This window comes from Salvelinus sp. IW2-2015, linkage group LG20, assembly GCF_002910315.2.
Source record: "Salvelinus sp. IW2-2015 linkage group LG20, ASM291031v2, whole genome shotgun sequence".
NCBI classification, from domain to species: Eukaryota; Metazoa; Chordata; class Actinopteri; order Salmoniformes; family Salmonidae; genus Salvelinus; species Salvelinus sp. IW2-2015.
The window spans coordinates 20,928,234-20,947,694 of NC_036860.1; the positions used below are offsets into that span (position 1 = coordinate 20,928,234).

General features: G+C 44.2%; 2 protein-coding genes across 7 annotated transcripts in view; both read right to left on the reverse strand.

Annotated features, from left to right (window-relative positions):
• LOC111981271 (actin filament-associated protein 1-like 1) overlaps window positions 1-1,955 on the reverse strand; it is a 7,801-nt gene extending 5,846 nt beyond the window's left edge. The window contains exon 1 of the mRNA XM_024012478.2: window positions 1,914-1,955. Within this exon, the coding sequence (XP_023868246.2) occupies window positions 1,914-1,955 (42 nt within the window). The remainder of the gene's footprint in view (window positions 1-1,913) is intronic.
• A 1,416-nt stretch (window positions 1,956-3,371) lies between these two features.
• The window catches only part of LOC111981270 (actin filament-associated protein 1-like 1), a 44,373-nt gene continuing 28,283 nt past the window's right edge, over window positions 3,372-19,461 (reverse strand). For 3 of the 6 annotated variants that reach the window (XM_024012471.2, XM_024012476.2, XM_024012475.2), the window contains exons 2-18: window positions 12,157-12,282; window positions 11,878-11,961; window positions 11,650-11,735; window positions 11,440-11,560; window positions 11,229-11,327; window positions 10,907-11,118; window positions 10,464-10,736; window positions 8,078-8,171; window positions 7,325-7,480; window positions 6,830-7,041; window positions 6,524-6,669; window positions 6,303-6,375; window positions 5,447-5,579; window positions 5,129-5,302; window positions 4,754-4,944; window positions 4,238-4,366; window positions 3,372-4,054 (exon numbers count right to left, since the gene is read on the reverse strand). In XM_024012471.2, coding sequence (XP_023868239.1) covers window positions 4,028-4,054; window positions 4,238-4,366; window positions 4,754-4,944; window positions 5,129-5,302; window positions 5,447-5,579; window positions 6,303-6,375; window positions 6,524-6,669; window positions 6,830-7,041; window positions 7,325-7,480; window positions 8,078-8,171; window positions 10,464-10,736; window positions 10,907-11,118; window positions 11,229-11,327; window positions 11,440-11,560; window positions 11,650-11,735; window positions 11,878-11,961; window positions 12,157-12,282 — 2,336 coding nt within the window. In that variant the 3' untranslated portion in view covers window positions 3,372-4,027. The remainder of the gene's footprint in view (window positions 4,055-4,237; window positions 4,367-4,753; window positions 4,945-5,128; window positions 5,303-5,446; window positions 5,580-6,302; window positions 6,376-6,523; window positions 6,670-6,829; window positions 7,042-7,324; window positions 7,481-8,077; window positions 8,172-10,463; window positions 10,737-10,906; window positions 11,119-11,228; window positions 11,328-11,439; window positions 11,561-11,649; window positions 11,736-11,877; window positions 11,962-12,156; window positions 12,283-19,461) is intronic. The other 3 variants (XM_024012472.2, XM_070449266.1, XM_024012474.2) reach the window with 3 other exon arrangements.

Below are 19,461 nucleotides of genomic sequence, written 5' to 3' on the forward strand. Positions count from 1 at the left end.
CGATCTGGGAATCCTGGGAGTGCCTTCTGATGAAGTTATTCGAAGGTAAGTGCATATTTATAGTGTTTTTGTAGCTTTTGTTGACGCCAAAATGGCAACTATTTCTTTGGCTGGATTGTGCTCTGAGCGCCGTTCTCAGATTAATCTTTTTCCGTAAAGTTTATTTTGAAATCTGACACAGCAGTTGCATAGAGGATAAGTTTATCTTTAATTATGTGAATAACACTTGYATCTTTTATCAATGTTTATTATGAGTATTTCTGCAAAATCACCAGATGTTTTGGAATCAAAACATTACTGCACATAACGCGCCAATGTAAACTGCGATTTTTAAAATATATATATATATGCACATTATCGAACAAAACATAAATGTATTGTGTAACATGATGTTATATGACTCATCTGATGAAGATGTTCAAAGGTTAGTGATTAATTTTATCTCTATTTGTGGGTTTTGTGAAAGCTACCTTTGCTGTGAAAGAAATGTCTGTGCTTTTTTGGATTTGGTGGTGAGCTAACATAAATATATGTGCTGTTTTCGCTGTAAAACATTTWAAAAAATCRKACATGTTGGCTGGATTCACAAGATGTTTATCTTTCATTTGCTGTGTTGGACTTGTTAATGTGTGAAAGTTAAATATTTCAAAAAAATATTTTTGAATTTCCCGCGCTGCCTTTTCAGTGGAATGTGCAGTCCTAGACAGGTTAACAATGTCTTTGAATCCGGAATCTTTGCCTTCAGCCTTCTTCCCATTATTCGTTGTGCAGGTGAGACCTACTCCGTCCAGGGGTGTGTTTCTGTAGTCGAAGGAGAGCTATGTAAGGATATCCGTTGCTGTCTTGTGCTTTTTTTCTACAGGTTTTCACAGTCTGAACTGCTCTCTCAGCTTGGCCGTTTGACTGTGGAAATCTAGGGCTCGGCGTGACATGTTTGAACTCCCAGCTGACATTTATTGACTCACCAACTGTCTTCCATTGTCGGAGAACAAAACGTCAGGCACCCCATGCCTTGCAAAGATTGACTTTAGTGCTGTAATKATGTGTTTACTTGTTGTTCCACTGARCTTGGAGATTTCTGTGTATTTTGAGTAGTAATCCACACATAGTAGATATTCTGTGTCGTTGTAATGGARGAGGTCCACTCCAACTTTGGCCCAAGCTCTCTCTGGGACTGGATGAGACAAGCTCCCTTTAGTTGTTGTTTTTGTATGTGTTGCAGACTGCACTTTAATCTGTTTAGCCATGCCTGGCCAGAACAGAACATCCCTTGCTCGTTCCTTACATTTTACGATTCCCATGTGTGCTTCATGTATTTTTTCCCCATAATTTTTTCTCTCATTTTCTGAGGAAAGACAAGTTTTGAACTTTTGAACAGCAGTCCATCTGAGTATGTCAAGTCCTCACTGAAGGTCCAGTAGTGCTTTATTTTCTTTGCAACTTTCTCTCTCATGTCTGGCTATCCTTTTTTAACTGTTTCTGTGACCAGTCTTAACTYTTCATCTTCTGCTGTTGCTGTTTTGAATTGCTGCCATTTCTCTTCTGAAACAGGAAGTTGATGAGCGATGTAGTTTACATCCAGCAATTTCTCGCTGTTCCTTCAGGTATGCTCGGCTCAGTGCATCAGCAATGTGCATCTCCTTTCCTGGTTTGTATGTCACATGTAGACTCTGTCTCTGTAGTCTTATCAGCATTCTCTGGAGTCTGGCTGGTGCTTTCTGGAGCAACTTCTTGAAGATTCCTTGTTTCCAAGGGCTTGTGGTCTGATTCCACCTGGATTTGGTATTGATGAAATACAGGTATTGATGAAGCTTCTCGCAGCCATACACTATCACCAGTAGCTCTTTTTCCAATTTTAGCGTCTCTCTTTTTACAGTCTGTGAGGGATCTTGACCCGYATGCGATTGGCTGACCATCTTGCAGGATGACAGCTCCCAAGCCTTCTGACCTTGCATCCACAGATAGTGTCAGTGTTTTTGTCACATTGTAGTACTTTAAAACTGGCACATTGCTGATGGGTGTTTTCAAGCTTTTGAAGCTCTTCCAGCAGATGTCTCAGTGGGGTGCTGGTGGTGGGATGAACTTTTGTGAGATAATGCAAAATTCCCATGAACCTCTGAAGCGCTGCTTTGTCCTCTAGCTTTGGCATTTCTTGTATTGCTCTGACCTTTTCGGATTATGGTTTCAGGCCTTCTTTGCTTGATGAAAACCTGCTCCAAAGTGCTCAGGACCTCAGACTGGGGCAAAGGTTCACCTTCCAACAGGACAACGACCCTAAGCACACTCTCCAATTTTGGGCTAGATTTCCCTCTAGGTTCAGAGTAGTCGGTGGTCTCATTTTGTTCCATAATGTTGAGCTTCCCTTTGTATTACTTTTTAACTTCTGACACCATGTAATATATTAGCACACTGAGGCAGGGATGCATGTTTATCTTATGTCATTGGTCAAGTGCAAGTGCAGATGATCACATGTAAATACTAACAGCGCCACCCTCAGGCACTGCAAGGTAAATACATGTACGAACATGACAGGCACAAAGTCAGATTCCACAGCCACAAAGTCAACATTTTAGTAATTTAGCAGACGCTCTTATCCAAAGCGACTTTTTCATACTTAGCTTTTTGGTCTTAATTTAAGGTTAGGGTTAGGCATAAGGTTAGCGGTATGGTTAAGGTTAGGTTTAAAATACMATTTTAAGAGAAATTGTAGAAATGGGCAGGGTTCATTACTGCCCCACCCTTGTCCTGCTCCTCCTTCCAACTGTTGGGGTTAGTGGTATACAGGGTTCCTTGGGACATCCCTACCCTAAACCCTAACCCCTACCCTTACCTAACCTTAACCCTTACCAGGAAGAGTATCTGCTGCTTTCGCAACAGCTAATGGGGATCCTAATAATATACCAAATACCGTAACCATTTTCAATTTGAACTTCAATAGGGTAGAGGCATCCCAAGGATACCGGATAGCAAGGACCCAACTGGTGGAGGTGTGTAATCCCATCATCATTCTTTCAATGAATTCTCCAATAGTCTATTACAGGCGTATTAACAGGTTCTTACTGCCACACACATACACACAAACACCCTCTGCTATCCTTTCTGTGACATGACCATCAGACCGGTTTGAAAAAGTCAGACAATTTCAATGAAGAGCTTTTATGTACAATACACATAGAAATAAAGTAAAGTGCAAAAGTCATTAGAAKTAAAAGGCTCATTACAGTGAGAAACGGTGAGTGAATTACGTAATACGGAAACATCATTGTTTAGTCACATAATTAGTCTCACATTACCATAACAATGGTAATAACATTTATAACATTTATACAGGTGTCATAATGTGTCTTGTGTTTTTCTGTCTGTGGTCCGGCAAGTTGTTAAAACAAGATCTGGAATAATGTTTGATGCACTTCATGGAAGGTTTTTCTCCCCTCCCACTCTGAACATCTGTGCATGTTTTGAAATGACTTACGTAGTGGAGCATAAAACGGTATTTCTATGGGATACAGTATCTCTTTTAGGCAACTATTCCAACAACAAACTCTCACAGTCAATACAATATTCTCTTTCCCTTTATTATCTATTCTTGCAGATATGTGCATAATGTGTATGCATATTCACCCTCTAAAAATCTCTCCTCTCAACATCTCAAGTCCAGCCTGATGTGTCCACATGGAGTCCTCAGAACATATCCTCTTCCACACTCTGAAGGAACAACAATACCACATGCAACACAAGCAATTACTGAATCACAAAACAAGTGTCATGCTACAGAATGAGCATTCAGTGTTTCCTAGTGACTGATAGGGCTTTGAATGATGTTTTTCAACAATTCCAGGAGTTGTGTTCCCCTGTCACAATTTTTTCAGCTCAGCGATGTGCAGTAAATATTTGGCTCTCCAAGAGGGAAGTGGAAAAGTTGAAGATAATGGAGTCCCTGCTTCACCCCTCCTCCTTTTTCAAATCAACTCCAACATGTTCCAAGACAACAAGCATTTGACTGACCATCTGAATGAGCAGTGTCTCTCTAAGTCCCCTTTTTGGACTCCCATTCCTAAAAAGAAACAGGGCACACATTTAGTGTTTGTACATAAAGTACACCTACGAGGGCTGATCTTGCTGTACGTTTGTTACAGTCTGCGTTCTGATTGTGATATAGAACATTGAGACACAGTGCTACTTAATTAAACAGGTTCATGTCAATGGGTGCCCTGGATCTTGTTTTATGACAGCCTACCTTGGCTTTCTGCATGACGTTCCCCTTGCTAGATGAACAGATGGATGGGGGGCACTTCCGCATCTCCGCAGCACAGTTGACTGGCATGGATGCCTCAGTGTATGTGTTGTCAACTTTACTGATCCGGACCTGGACATACAGTACGAGGAAAGAGCTTGAGAATGTCTGTTTATGGGTAAATAATACYATTTCTACGTACAATACTCAACAAAACACCTCAGATGGAAATACATGCTAAGACAGTAAGAAATCTTCAACATAAAAACCCGAATAATGCAAAGCAGTGTTGGGGTCAATTCAATGAATTCTCAATCAACTGAAATGTAGAAGCAATTATTTTCAAACCTTGGCCCATTTATTTTATTATAAATTTAAATGACTTCCTGAATTGGTTGCCTTCAATTCGAATTGACCCCAAAAGTATACGGTTTAGCTTATCTACAATAAACCATGGTCTAGAGTAGACTTGATATAACTCTTCGTGATGTGCTGTAGGCGAAGCTGTAGGCCAGGTACCTTTCTGGGGGGTTTGCTAGTGGGGGGTTTGCTCTCTGTGAGCGGCCCCAGCACCCCTCCAGCCAGGGACTTCTTTAGGTTCTCCTTCACCTCATTGAGACGCAGCTCCAGGTCCACCCGCTCCCCCTCCTTCCCCCTGCAGCTTTCCTCCAGCTGGGCCAAACGCTTCTCTAGCTGCTTCTGCTGCTTACCTGAACACAGTCACACACAGTCATTCATTTGTTAGGCTCCATGGCTCCTCAATATGTCTGAGTGATGAATTCCTATACTGTGGCCAAGCAGTAGGTGGACCATTAATCTATGCAAAAGAAATGGTCGAGGTTTGCTCTCTCTATTTAAGGAAATTCAATACAAGAATGTGTTTTACTTTCTTACCTGTAGCATCCTTCAGTTGTTCCTTCACCTCTTTCCTATCATTGCGTAATACGAGCAGGGCATTTTTTATGACCTCTCGCTCCTTCTCCATCTCTTCTTTCTCTTTCAGGTACCTCCTGGCATCCTCCTCGGCTCGTGTTTTGCCATACTTCCCTGATGCATACTGATTMGCATCTAAAGACAGAGAAACCCCGRAAATAYATTTCTGAGTGGTCACATTTATACATCATATAGGTATTTTCTAGGCGTACTCTAAAAAGGTGAGATAATGTCCAATTCCCCCCTATGTTCCCAGCATCACACACAGTCTTGGCTGACCTTCGGGGGACTTACTGGAGCCGTGTCTCTTTATGGTGACTAAGGAATCCGCCTTCTCTATCTCTCTGCTGCTGGAGAAAGAAGAGTGGCGTTTCACCTGCGATCCTGGTCTAGGTACTGGCTTCTCTGGCTGCTGTGGAGGGAAGCGTAGGGAAGGGGGAATCGGGAAAGGAGATATGATGAGAAAGACAGGGTAACAGGGAGGGAAAGGTGTGTAAGTGGAGAAAGATATGAGAGAATAAAGAGTTGAAAAGAGGTGATGGCCAGCGATGAGAGAGAGGGAGGAGAGAGGAACGAACAGATGAACTCTGTCACTAATGTGTGATATGTAAAGTTTGGTATTGGAAAACTTACTGGAAACGTACTGTTTTTGAGAAACTAGACCACAAGTTAAATAAACTAACCACTTCAAGTTGAGTAAACTGGAATGTGAGAGATGTATCACAAAGTATTACAGTCAAATTGTGAAAGCTGGATTGAATGAAAAGACTTGACACAGCTGGATACACAGTTGGATATGACTGTCATACTTTCCAGCAAATAGTTTTCCCAAAAGAGTCAGGGCTGTGTGCGAGATCTCTGTACTGCTTTCACAATTCAGAAGTGCTCTGAAAGTGTTCTAGGGATGATTTCTGATGAGCTTCTATCTACCCTCCCACATACACACAGAGGAGCCGATCGACTTTCAGCAGGCCTTCAAACTGCGCTAGAATAAAAAGCCCTCWGACTCCTACTCCCTGAGATATGAGAGGATAGTGGAACAGATCATTCATCAACTGGATCCTTTAAACTTCAGCTGCAGTTAAGGGTGGACACAGACGTGTGGATTCATTCGATTTACTGTAAATCTCCTTACCAATACACCCTCATAAGGAACCTCATCATAGGTTCTGGTGTCTGTGGAGGCRCCACTGGAGGAGGTAGCCCAACTATGGGACAAGATGAGGAGGAAAGAGACATAAGCATTTACCAATAATGACCATCTAGCATTAGCAAATGTACTCCCATTACAATGTAAAGCACTTTGAGCATTTAGAAATGATCCCAGGCCAAAGGGCCCCACTCTATCAGACTCACAGGAAGGAGTGTCTTGCTGCGTCTGTGATGTTAGTGATGGTGTCCACGTCCACATAGTCGTAATGCAGGGCCTCTGGGGTGGTGGCGCAGCCAGACTCTGCCAGCAGGACCCCCAGCCAGCGGCCCATCTCCTCTGAACAGCTGGCCTGATGGACACACAGGGACACTTACATCATCACATGTCACTGATCCCAAACGGGACTAGAACCCATGAGACAGACCGGAGATACTGGGCAAGAGATTTAAGTCTGTAATAGGGGAGAAAATATCATACATTGGGATACAAATACACACACGCAGACATACCTCCAATGCAGCCACCTCGTTGCCTCCTTGCAGGATGCGGAAAGCGAAGGGGTGCTTGGGCCCCAGTCCAGGTACRACCTCGGCCCCATGGAGGACCACAGCGCTGACGTGAGTACGCAGGTCACCCCTTTCTTTGTGCAGGTACAGTGTTCCACCCTTTACACAGCACCACCTCTCCCTCCAGCACTGGTTCACAAGCACATTCAGATAACCTGGGGACAAGGGAAAGGAATACATACATATTCTCACTGTTGGACTTTCCATAAAGGTTATTATATGGGGAAGTGGAAAAAAACAGGTTTTAAAGGTGGAAGGGCAAAAGAAAGATGAGAATAGTAACATAATGCAGAGCCTGGGAGGCTGCAGAATCTCAATTTGCAACACATAAAGCTGCAGTAATAAGTAGCTACAACTAGCTRTGCACAGGGTTCAGCCCAGAGATTATGACTGAGAGAGAGAAAAATGTCAAATATGACATGGATGCAGTGTGCTCACCACAGCGGGGATTGTCGTCACGGTWGGAAGAGGTCAGAGTGTCTCCTGGGAGAGGAGGCTTCTTCTTAGAGAAACTGATGATCCTGTTGATCTTCCGTCCAGCCGCTCTGCTCATAGATCCCGTCAACTCTGTAAACGCCCCCCTCTTCCCCTTCCCTGAATAGAAACACACAGTTGTTTACAAATGTGTCTGAAAACACCTMTTTTTGTTAGGATTCTTATTTACCGGAAGCTAAAGTTATAATGTGGCACAATATTTTTGTTTGTTTGGAAGTCTCCCCGCTCTGTCTATCAGGTGCTACTCTCTCTGCCTTGTGTACGTACAGTATATGTCCTTTGATGTCATTGTGAGACAAAGGCAGGAAGAGGGCAGGAAGGATGTTTCTGCTCTGAGCCACACTTCCTGTCTTTTATGTGCTTTAGGTTAAACATCAAAATGTTTACCCCTCTTCTGACCCAAGAACATGGATCACTCTCCTTGTTAATTCATTTTTCTCCTTCTCTATGTTGACAATCTACTGCCCAACATAGTGCTACATTTCACTCTGCTTGGGCCTGTAACAGTTTTAAATACAGAACAGAATATTTTTCTAAATTTAAAATACAGATCCTCCTTACATCTTGTAACTGACGTGGTCTCTCACAATGCAGAACTATCAGAATGCAGACAGGTAAATACAAAGCTGCAGTATGTATATAAGAATACAGCCATACGGGGATGTTCAGGTATTTTGAGGCAGATTGGAGCCTAACCTTGGTCACAGTTGTCCCGGAGCTGACCAGAGGGTAGGTTGTCACCAGTGGCCACGCTGTCAGAGTCGGAGGTGTGCTTGTCAGCTCCTACTAACTAAGACAGAAGACGGGAGTGGGGGAGGGATTAGGTTAGTGGCGGCACATGCCATGCTCGCAAGAAAGGCATGTCACTGTACTTGTGCATGTAGCTTTTGAAACTTGAAACACACACACGCATCCACTCACTCTCACATACATACAGTTGAAGTTGGAAGTTTACATACACTTAGGTTGGAGTCATTAAACCAAATTTTTCAACCACTATAGTTTTGGCAAGCCGGTTAGGACATCTACTTTGTGCATGACACAAGTAATTTTTCCAACAATTGTTTACAGACAGATTACGGTTTGCAACTGCACATGGGGACAAGGATCGTACTTTTTGGAGAAATGTCCTCTGCTCTGATGAAACAAAAATAGAACTGTTTGGCCATAATGACCGTCGTTATGTTTGGAGGATAAAGGGGGAGCCTTGCAAGCCAAAGAACACCATCCCAACCGTGAAGAACGGGGGTGTTAGCATCATGTTGTGGGGGTGCTTTGCTGCAGGAGGAACTGGTGCACTTCACAAAATAGATGGCATCATGACGGAGGAAAATTATGTGAATATATTGAAGCAACATCTCAATACATCAGTCAGGAAGTTAAAGCTTGGTCGCAAATGGGTCTTCCAAATGGACAATGACCCCAAGCATATTTCCAAAGTTGTGGCAAAATGTCTTAAGGACAACAAAGTCAAGGTATTGGAGTGGCCATCACAAAGTCCTGACCTCCATCCTATAGAAAATTTGTGGGCAGAACTGAAAAAGCGTGTGCGAGCAAGGAGGCTTACACACCTGACTCAGGTGCACCAGCTCTGTCAGGAGGAATGGGACAAAATTCACCCAACTTATTGTGGGAAGCTTGAGGAAGGTTACACAAAACATTTGACCCAAGTTAAACAATTTAAAGGCAATGGTACCAAATACTAATTGAGTGTATGTAAACTTCTGGCCCACTGGGAATGTGATGAAAGAAATAAAAGCTGAAATAAATCATTCTCTCTATTATTATTCTGACATTTCACATTCTTAAAGTAAAGTGGCGATCCTAACTGACCTAAAACAGGGAATTTTTWGTAGGATTAAATGTCGGGAATTATGAAAAACTGTGGTTAAATGTATTTGGCTAAGGTGTATGTAAAATTCCGACTTCAACTGTAGACCCTGCAATGAGAGAACGATTTCCAGCTAGGACATACCCACATGGTGGCACACTGCCTAAAAGTCCTTATCGTCTCAGAATAATCCTGAAATGGGTTCAACAGTCTGTCTGTCCAAAGCCATATATTTAGGCTGTAATGAAATCACTCTGTTTTCCTCTATGTGGAGTTTCAGTTGCTGATTGTTAGCCCTTTACTTTGACAGCTGTTTCCTTCCCACAGTCAGCAGGCAGCATGAGCGTCTGATCGAGTGTTGACACTGAGTAAACACACCATCATTTTAACTGATAAAGATCAGGCAGTGTTACACCAGGGGTGTCAAACAGGGAGTATGTCTGTCTGTCTCTTCACTGGACTGTTTTCATTCTGCCTGGTTATTTACTATGACAACAAATTACTCCAAAGAGAAGCCATGTGGATATATAAATTAAATTCTGTATCTTAAAGAATTAGATTTCACCTCCTTCCTATAAGCCTCAATTATACTGTTATACAAGAACACTATCCATATCAGATTTTGTATGTTGTTTATGAGTTGGACACGCATATTCATGAACGGCTTTGCCAGATGTCCTTTGTGGTGGGCTAACTCGTGAATTGATGTGATGTATTCAGGTGAGCGGACACCTGGGGCGATTGATTTGTGAGTCGCCCTTCGTGCTCGCTGCCATAATTCTCTAMTTCTTCGTGGCTAATTTSTATACAGGTAGACCAGAAAAGACCCGTCCCTGATTGGCAGATGAGTGGCAACCCTGATTAGAAGCACCTGCTACTTATATGTTGTTCTTTACAAATTCTTCTTTGAATTAAAAGAAAATTGTACCTACACTCTGTAGAAGGCTGTAAAGCCGAAACGTCTGTGTACACTATCCCTGATGCAGTGGGAAAAAAAGAATGCAGGAAGCTTTATGTGACATCTTTTTGAGTGCGGACSCAYCACACCTCTTTGTTTGTCTGGTTACTGCAGCATGGTGATATATGTGGATGTTAAACATAGCTTGTGAAAGCACCAGTCCCAGAGTGTCTGAGTCTGTTTGAGGAAAACAGGGGATCCCATAGRGGTCTATTCAGTGCATACAGTGTGTTGGATTACAGACCTATAGRCTGAGTGTGGTAGCCAGCGGGGTTACAGAGGGGAAGGCCCACCTTGTCCAGATCTTTCTTCCTCTGGATCATAGGAGAGGAGGAGCCCTCTAATCCGTCATTGCTGCTGGCCTGACTGACCACCTCCCGGATCACCTTRAGCCATCGCTCCGCCTGTTCCTTGCTCTGGACAGCCAGCACCAAGGCCTCTCCCCCAGGCAGGGAGAAACGCAGCTTGTGCTTCTTGCGGCGTGCGTCTTTGGGGACGTAGATGACGTTACACAGGTTCAGCGGCAGCTCAATGTGTGGGCTGCTGTCTTTGATGCTCTTGTAGCACTGCAGAGAAAGACGCAAACAATCGTTTTTTTATACTCTATACTTTTTTATAATTTTCACTGCATATCACTTATGTCAAAATGTGTCTTAGTTACCTCAGCCCTGGTGTGTAATAAACATTTAATAATAAACACATGCAACAGACAGCAGAAAAGTTCCTGTTGTCCTACCTGTAATCTGTTGTCACGGACAACGGTCAGCTGTTTTGCCCACTGTCCGAAGCGTTTCTTGCGCAACAGGAAGGCACAGATGCGACAGTCCTTCATGGGGCCCACAGAGTTCTCCTCTGACTGCCACCGCCGAGTCCTGTCCTGGCCCTTCGCCTCCTCATCCTCCTCGTCATACGACTCATAGGAGCTGCTCAGCGCATCTGAATCAGCGTCTGGAGAAAAACAAAGGTTAGTGGATAAGAAGGTTCCTCCTCCCTCCCGATATGCAAATATAGCACATGTACACATTCATCTCAACAGGGTGTTATGATTTCATACTCACAGGAGTTCATGCGCGGGCCATTGATTCGGGTGGTGGGGTAGTTGTTGTCAGCGTCTTCATAGTATGCATCTTCAATGGAATTTGGGGGACTTGAGCTGACTAGAAGAAAGCAGGAGGTAACAGATTAGATGTGACCTAATAATAACAATGTGTATGGACAGTGACTTTAGATGGTTATAGGTGACTGTCGGGAGGAAATGTGAGTACTCACTGCATGTGGCRATGTTGGTGATGTACTGGGGCACCGTGCCAGGGTCCAGGGGCACTGCCTCCTCATAGTAGTCCTCTGGAGGAGGGGTGGTTGGCAGAGGAGGGGGGGTGTCAGTGGGACTCTGRRGGAAAAGGGTTAGGGTGAGGCAAAATTCAATAACAAATGTGTTATAGACACAATTATACAGTATAGTCAAAAAGGCTATCTTACTTTCGACGGTGGTATTTTGGAGGTTTTCTCCTCTACCTGATCCTTCAGTTCTTCTGGGGAGGCTCTGAGCTCATGCAGGTCACAATCTGTTGGGAGTGGGACAATAAAATATAACATAATTTTAAAGATTTCCTTTAAGAATTAAATCATATGCTACTGTATAGTAGGATTGTCTAGCAAGTTCTCCTTCTGTCATATGAAATAATACAGATATGATATTTAACTCACCCAATTCCTCAAACAAAGATTCCACAAAGCTGGTGCCATTTCCATAAAGGGAAGTGTTCATGTATACGAAGTCTGATCCATTCACTTTAACAGAGAAGAGAACTGAGTACATGGAAAAAATTTACAAAAATCTGCCGTTCTGACCTTGAGCAAGGCAGTTAAACCCCAACAACAACTGCTTCCCAGGCGCCGATGACATGGACGACGATTAAGGAACCCTCCCCTCTCTGATTCAGAGGGGTTGGGTTAAATGTGGAACACACACACACACACTCTCACCTGATGGCTGCAGCTGCCCCAGTAGGCTCCGTATCGCACTCATCTTCTCTGCTGTGGCTGTGCTCACGCTCTCATGGTCCAGCAGCTTCAGCAACACGTTCAGTTCACTCACCAGGTACTCCATCGCTGGGGGGRAAGAAGAACACAGGTCAGAGGTCATGTATGAAACAACGAGTGACAATTTCAAGAGGTTGTACAATATAATTACTGAGCAAATCTATATTCATAGGTCAGCTCTGTGCTGACAACATAAGTGGCTTTGGGAAGAGCTAACCTCAGATATCTGGTTATATAGACACGGTGGCTGGAAGAACCCAGACAATATAATAATAACATTAGCATCATAGTTAGCATTGGCTCGTGAAACCACCTATAACTTCCTTCATACTGGACACAGAGACATACAAATGGCATCCATGTGTTCATCTGACTCTGGGGAAGTAGATACAATCCTGAAGTATCCCTTTAAGGTCTGAGAGGCATTYGCCCATTGGGCAAGTCAGGAGTGTTTTTTGGTTGCCCGAAGATTATGATCACTTAGCCGTAAATGTTAAKTAGCTATTTTAAACTACACACAGGGAAATAAACCTGRAAGACCAGACTACTGGARTTCTTTGCATCCAGCTCAGGTCACTTAGCCCAGGAAATAGAGCAACCTTTAATGTCTATCCCTGAGAACTTCTCAGCAGTGTCCAAATTTTATTTGGATTTTATTTCACCTTTATTTAACCAGGTAGGCCAGTTGAGAACAAGTTCTCATTTACAACTGCGACCTGGCCAAGATAAAGCAAAGCARTGCGACAAAAACAACAACACAGAGTTACACATRAACAAACATACAGTCAATAACACAATAGAAACATCTATGTACAGTGTGTGCAAATGTAGAAGAGTAGGGAGGTAAGGCAATAAATAGGCCATAGAGGTGAAATAATTACAATTTAGCATTAACAYTGGAGTGATAGATGAGCAGATGATGATGTKCAAGTAGAATTACTGGGGTGCAAAAGAGCAAGAGGATAAATAACAATATGGGGATGAGATWGTTGGGTGTGCTACTTACAGATTGGCTGTGTACAGGTACAGTGATCGGTAAGCTGCTCTGACATCTGATGCTTAAAGTTAGAGAGGGAGATGTAAGACTCCAGCTTCAGTGATTTTTGCAATTCATCCAGTCGATGGCAGCAGAGAACGGGAAGGAAAGGCGGTCAAAGGAAGTGTTGGCTTTGGGGATGACCAGTGAAATATACTTGCTGGAGCGCGTGCTACGGGTGGGTGATGCTATGGTGACCAGTGAGCTGAGATAAGGCGGGGYTTTACCTAGCAAAGACTTATAGATGACCCGGAGCCAGTGGGTTTGGCGACGAATATATAATGAGGGCCAGCCAATGAGAGCATGCAGGTAGCTGTGGTGGGTAGTATATGGGGCTTTGGTGACAAAACAGATGGCACTGTGATAGACTACATCCAGTTTGCTGAGTAGAGTGTTGGAGGCTATTTTGTAAATGACATCGGCGAAGTCAAGGTTTGGTAGGATGGTCAGTTTTACGAGGTATGTTTGGCAGCATGATGAGGATGCTTTTTGTGAAAAGGAAGCCAATTCTAGATTTAATTTTGGATTGGAAATGCTTAATGGAGTCTGGAAGGAGAGTTTTACAGTCTAACCAGACACCTTTTGGTAGATTTAAGTCAGAACCGTCCAGAGTAGTGATGCTAGTCGGGCGGGCGGGTGTGGGCAACAATGTTGAAGAGCATGCATTTAGTTTCTAACATTTTAAAGCAGTTGGAGGCCACAGAATGAGTGTTGTTGGAGCTCGTTTGGAGTTTTTAACACATGTCCAAAAAACGGCCAGATGTATACAGATGGTGTCATCTGCGTAGACGTGGATCAGAGAATCCCCAGCAGCATAGCGACATCTTGATAATAAGAGATAAGAACCCTGTGGCACCCCATAAAGACACCAGAGATCCGGACAAAGCCTCCGATTTGAACACCTGAACTCTTTCTGAAAGCTTAGTTGGTGAACCAGGCGAGGCAGTCATTTGAGAAACCAAGGCTATTGAGTCTGCCGATAAGAATGTGGTGATTGACAGAGTCGAAAGCATTGGCCGGTTCGATGAAAGACGGCTGCACAGTACTGTCTTTTATCGATGGCGGTTATGATATTGTTTAGGACCTTGAGCGTGGCCTGAGGTGCACCCATGACCAGCTCGGAAACCAGATTGAATAGTGGAGAAGGTACGGGGGATTCTAAATGGTCGGTGATCTGTTTGTTAACTTGGCTTTTGAAGATTTTAGAAAGGCAGGGCAGGATGGCTTAGGTCTATAACTGTTTGGGTCTAGAGTGTCTCCCCCATTGAAAAGGGGGATGAGCGCTGCAGCTTTCCAATCTTTGGGATCTCAGACGATACGAAAGAGAGGTTGAACAGGCTAGTAATAGGGGTTGCAACAATTTTGGCTAATAATTTTTAGAAAGAGAGGGTCCAGATTGTCTAGTCCAGCTGATTTGTAGGGATCCAGATTTTGCAGCTCTTTCAGAACATCAGCTGTCTGGATTTGGGTGAAGGAGAAGCAGGGGGGCTTGGGCAAGTTGCTGCAGGGGGTGCTGAGCTGTTGGCCGGGGTAGGGGTGGCCAGGTGGAAATCATGGCCAGCCGTAGAAAAATGCTTATTGAAATTCTCAATTATAGTGGATTTGTCTGTGGTGACAGTGTTTCCTAACCTCAGTGCAGTGGGCAGCTGGGAGGAGGTGCTCTTATTCTCCATGGACTTTACAGTGTCCAAAAACTTTTTGGAATTAGTGCTACAGGATGCAAATTTCTGTTTGATAAAGCTAGCCTTAGCTTTCCTAACTGACTGAGTATATTGGTTCCTGACTTCCCTGAAAAGTTGCATATCGCGGGGGCTATTCAATGCTAATGCAGAACGCCACAGGATGTTTTTGTGCTGGTCAAGGGCAGTCAAGTCTGGGGTGAACCAAGGCCTATATCTGTTCTTAGTTCTACATTTTTTGAAAGGGGCATGCTTATTTAAGATGGCGAGGAAAGCACTTTTAAAGAGCAACCAGGCATCCTCTACTGACGGGATGAAGTCAATATCCTTCCAGGATACCCGGGCCAGGTCGATTAGAAAGGCCTGCTCGCTGAAGTGTTTCAGGGAGCGTTTGACATTGTTGAGGGGTGGTCGTTTGACCRTGGACCCATCACGCACGCAATGAGACAGTGATCGCTGAGATCCTGGTTGAAGACAGCAGAGGTGTATTTAGAGGGCAAGTTGGTCATGTTGATATCTGAGAGGGTGCCCATGGTTACGGATTTAGGGTTGTACCTGGTATGTTCCTTAATAATTTGTGTGAGATTGAGGGCATCTATTTTAGATTGTAGGACGGCCGGGATGTTAAGCATATCCCAGTTTTGGTCACCTAACAGTACGAAATCTGAAGATAKATGGGGGGCAATCAATTCACATATGGTGTCCAGGGCACAGCTGAAGGCTGATGGGGGTTTATAACAAGCGACAATGGTGAGAGACTTGAAAGGTGGATATTTATAAGTAGAAGCTCAAATTGTTTGGTCACAGACCTGGATAGTATGACAGAACCCTGCAGGCTATATCTGCAGTAGATTGCAACTCTGCCCCCTTTGGCAGTTCTATCTTGTCGGAAGATGTTATAGTTAGGGATGAAAATTGCAGGATTTTTGGTGGCCTTCATAAGCCATAATTCAGACACGGCTAGGACATCAGGGTTGGCGGAGTGTGCTAAAGCAGTGAATAAAACAAACTTATGGAGGAGGCTTCTCATGTTAACATGCATGAAACCAAGGCTTTTATGGTTACAGAGGTCAACAAATGAGATGGCCTGGGGAATGGGAGTGGTGCTGGGGGCTGCAGAGCATGGGTTAACCTATACATCACCAGAGGAACAGAGGAGGTGTARGATAAGGGTACGGCTAAAGGCTATAAGAACTGGTCGTCTAGTGCGTTCGGTACAGAGAGTAAAAGGAGCAGATTTCTGGGCGYGGAAGAATAGATTCAAGGTATGGTAGGATGTGAGTACAGTGGAGGTAAACCTAGGCATTGAGTGACGAGAGGTTTTGTCTCTAGAGGCACCAGTTAAGACAGGTGAGGTCACCGCATGTGTGGGGGGTGGAACAAAAGGGCTATCTAAGGCATATTGGGCAGGGCTAGGGGCTCTACAGTGAAATAAGACACTAATCACTAACCAAAACAGAAATAGACAAGGCATATTGACATTAGGGAGAGGCATGTGTAGCCGAGTGATCATAGGGTCCAATGAGTAKCACTAGATGAGTCAGGGAGCCAATTCCGTAGTCGCTGCTACACTAGGCGAGCTGGAGACACGGSGTTTCAGRCAGCTAGYGGGCCRGGGCTAGCAGATGGGCATCTGGCGACGTCGCAACGAAAGAGCCTGTTGAGACCACCTCAGACGGTTATGTCGGCAGACCAGTCGTGATGGATCTGCAGGGCTCCACGTTGGCAGTAAAGGGTCCARGCCAATTGGTAAAAGAGCCCAAGAATTGGCTGGTGGACCTCTTTGGCTAGCCGGGAGATGGGCCTAGCTCGAGGCTAGCTCCAGGCTAACTGGTGCTTGYTCCGGGACAAGACGTTAACCMRGAGTAACCACTTGGATAGCAGCTAGCTAGCTGCGATGATCCGKTGTAAAGGTTCAGATCTTGCGGTAGGAATYCGGAGATGTGGTAGAGAAAAAGCAGTCCAATATGCTCTGGGTTGATATCGCGCTGTGCAGACTGGCAGGAATTGACCGGGTTGAGGCCGGCTGATGTMCGAGTTAACGGTGAGGACCGCTAGCATTGGCTAACTGACTACTAGCTAGTAGCTAGTTAGCTGGCTAGCTTCTGAAAGGGGTTCCGGTTCTAAAGTATAAAAATAGCAGATMTGTACCACATTGGGTGAGRCGGGTTGCAGGAGAGTATTGCCAGTCCGTAGATGGAAAGTGAGATTAAAATCTATACGAAATATATACGAAGAAAACGATATATACATGGGACAGGACAGGACAGGACGGGACAAGACAAAGACACACGTCTGACTGCTACGCCATCTTGGATTGAATGAACTCCACATTTTGGATGACACATTTTGGATGACTTTCCACACCTCTCTTCCTGGCACCCTCAAACCCATGACAGGACCATTTCGTTATACAGAAACATCTGTTCATCAGCTACCCTGGTGATCAGTTGTTTCTCTCAGTAGATGAGAGGCTTCACATTTCTTATCTGTAGTGGGGCATTCCTGGAGCTGAGAGGAGATTGCCGTACCACCAGGCACTGGGGCTCCCCTGGAGAGGAGCATCTCTCACACACACACACACACACACACACACACACACACACACACACGGACGAGACACCGATGACTTTGTAGGCAGTAATCTCAGGACTAGGCCTACCTGTTTTTCTTTGAGGTCTCTGGAAGTGAGAGATGTTTTACCTGGACACCAGGTTTCAGTAGAATATGTTTTTGTAGCTTTAGTGCTGAAGGTTGTTGTCTCTACCTGTCGGTCTAGGTGTTTTATTTCTCCACCCACAGCAACAAACTGATCAGCTTCAAAACGTAGCCCTGAAGTGCTTTGTGAGCAGAGGTCTTCATGTAGAAACAAGGCTAACTGTAAGGTTATGTTAGCACAGTCATGACCTCTCAGAATCCCATTGGAAAATGTCTGCTTTCTTGGCTTCCTGCCTTTGTTGCAGAAGTTACTCTGTAATAACACCATACAACCCTTACCTATCAAACAAGAGTAAACAAGTTCAGCACAGTCACTATGATTTCAGATGACTTCACAACCCTCTGAATACAGTCCAGTTAGAGTTGTTTAGAAGTGGGGTGCCGCAACGTCTGGGCTGGTCAGAAAGTCAGAGGTTTCCTGGTCAGCTTATTGGAACAGTCGTATCAGTGACATGTCAGGAAAAAGACAGGAACCTTTGCACTAGCCATGATTGGCTGAGATAATGGATGGGCTGGACATGCCGAGAGACGAGTTCGGATTGGTCTGCCACGTAGCACGCTTCTGTCTATCACATGAGCTGCTCAGTATGTGTAGGTAATCCTTTCGAAAGCAGCTTTTTTGAAAGATATCTGCACAACTGTTGCTAAGGCTCTTCACAATATGATCGCTAAGGAGGCATTTGATTGCAAATGCGGAGGGAGTCAAAAAGAGAACACAGAAGGCTGTTGTATAAAACACCTGACTGGATTACATCTTCAAGCTAAGGGCAACCGTGGCAACCGTGACAGAGGGAGAAGCGTTCATCCATGTATACGGGTAAGAGAGTCTAGCTAGCTACATTTTCAGATATTATACGTTTCTAGTGTTGCCAGAAAGTAATTTATAAAAGCGTACTGTTAGCTAGCTAACGTTAGCTGGCTGGCTCACTAGCATTATGTGTATGATCTGTGTAGTAATGTCATCCGTATCTCAGAGAAATTTGTATTGCTAGTTATAGCCTAATGTTAGCGAGCTAGTTAAAACCTAGCTAGTTGGTTAGCTTTAGCTAACTGTAGATACATGGAGGATAGTAACGTTAGGAGTTGRGATTATGGTTCATTGTTTAGCTAGCTAGCTACATGTCTAAACACAAGACTCCACTATGCAAGTAACCATTTCATTGTACCGTTTACACCTTCTAACAAGCTAGAAACTAAACAAAAATATGGTTCAGAAAGTTGCATGGTTTGTTAGATTGACATATACATAATACATGTTTAAACTAATGGGTTTATTGGTGTTGAAATTCACCAGTTATGCTGTTTTGGACCACCGTGCTGCTGATGTCATGCAGTGTGTGTGTTGTGTGTGTGTGTGTGTGTGGTGTGTGTGTGTGGGTGTGTTGTGTGTGGTGTGTGTGTGTGTGTGTGTGTGTTGTGTGTGTGTGTGTGTGTGTGTGTGTGTGTGTGTGTGTGTGTGTGTGTGTGTGCGTAATGCTCCTCTCCAGGAGAGACCACATCCAGTGACTGGTACTGCAGTTCTGGTGTCTCCACTCAGCTCCAGGAATGCCCCACTACAGATAAGAAATGTGAAGCCTCTCATCTACTGAGAGAAACAACTGATCACCAGTATTCTGTGAGTGAGCTTGTGGTGGCATCCTTGTGTGAGCTGAGTGGATACACCAGAACTTGCATGAACAGATGTTTCTGATGTTACAGTCACTGGATGTGGGCTCTCCTGTGAGAGGAGCAGTATAACAGAAACTGGGCTCCTGTCATGGGTTTGAGGACGCTAGCCAGGCAAGAACGACAAGCACACACACACACAACACAACA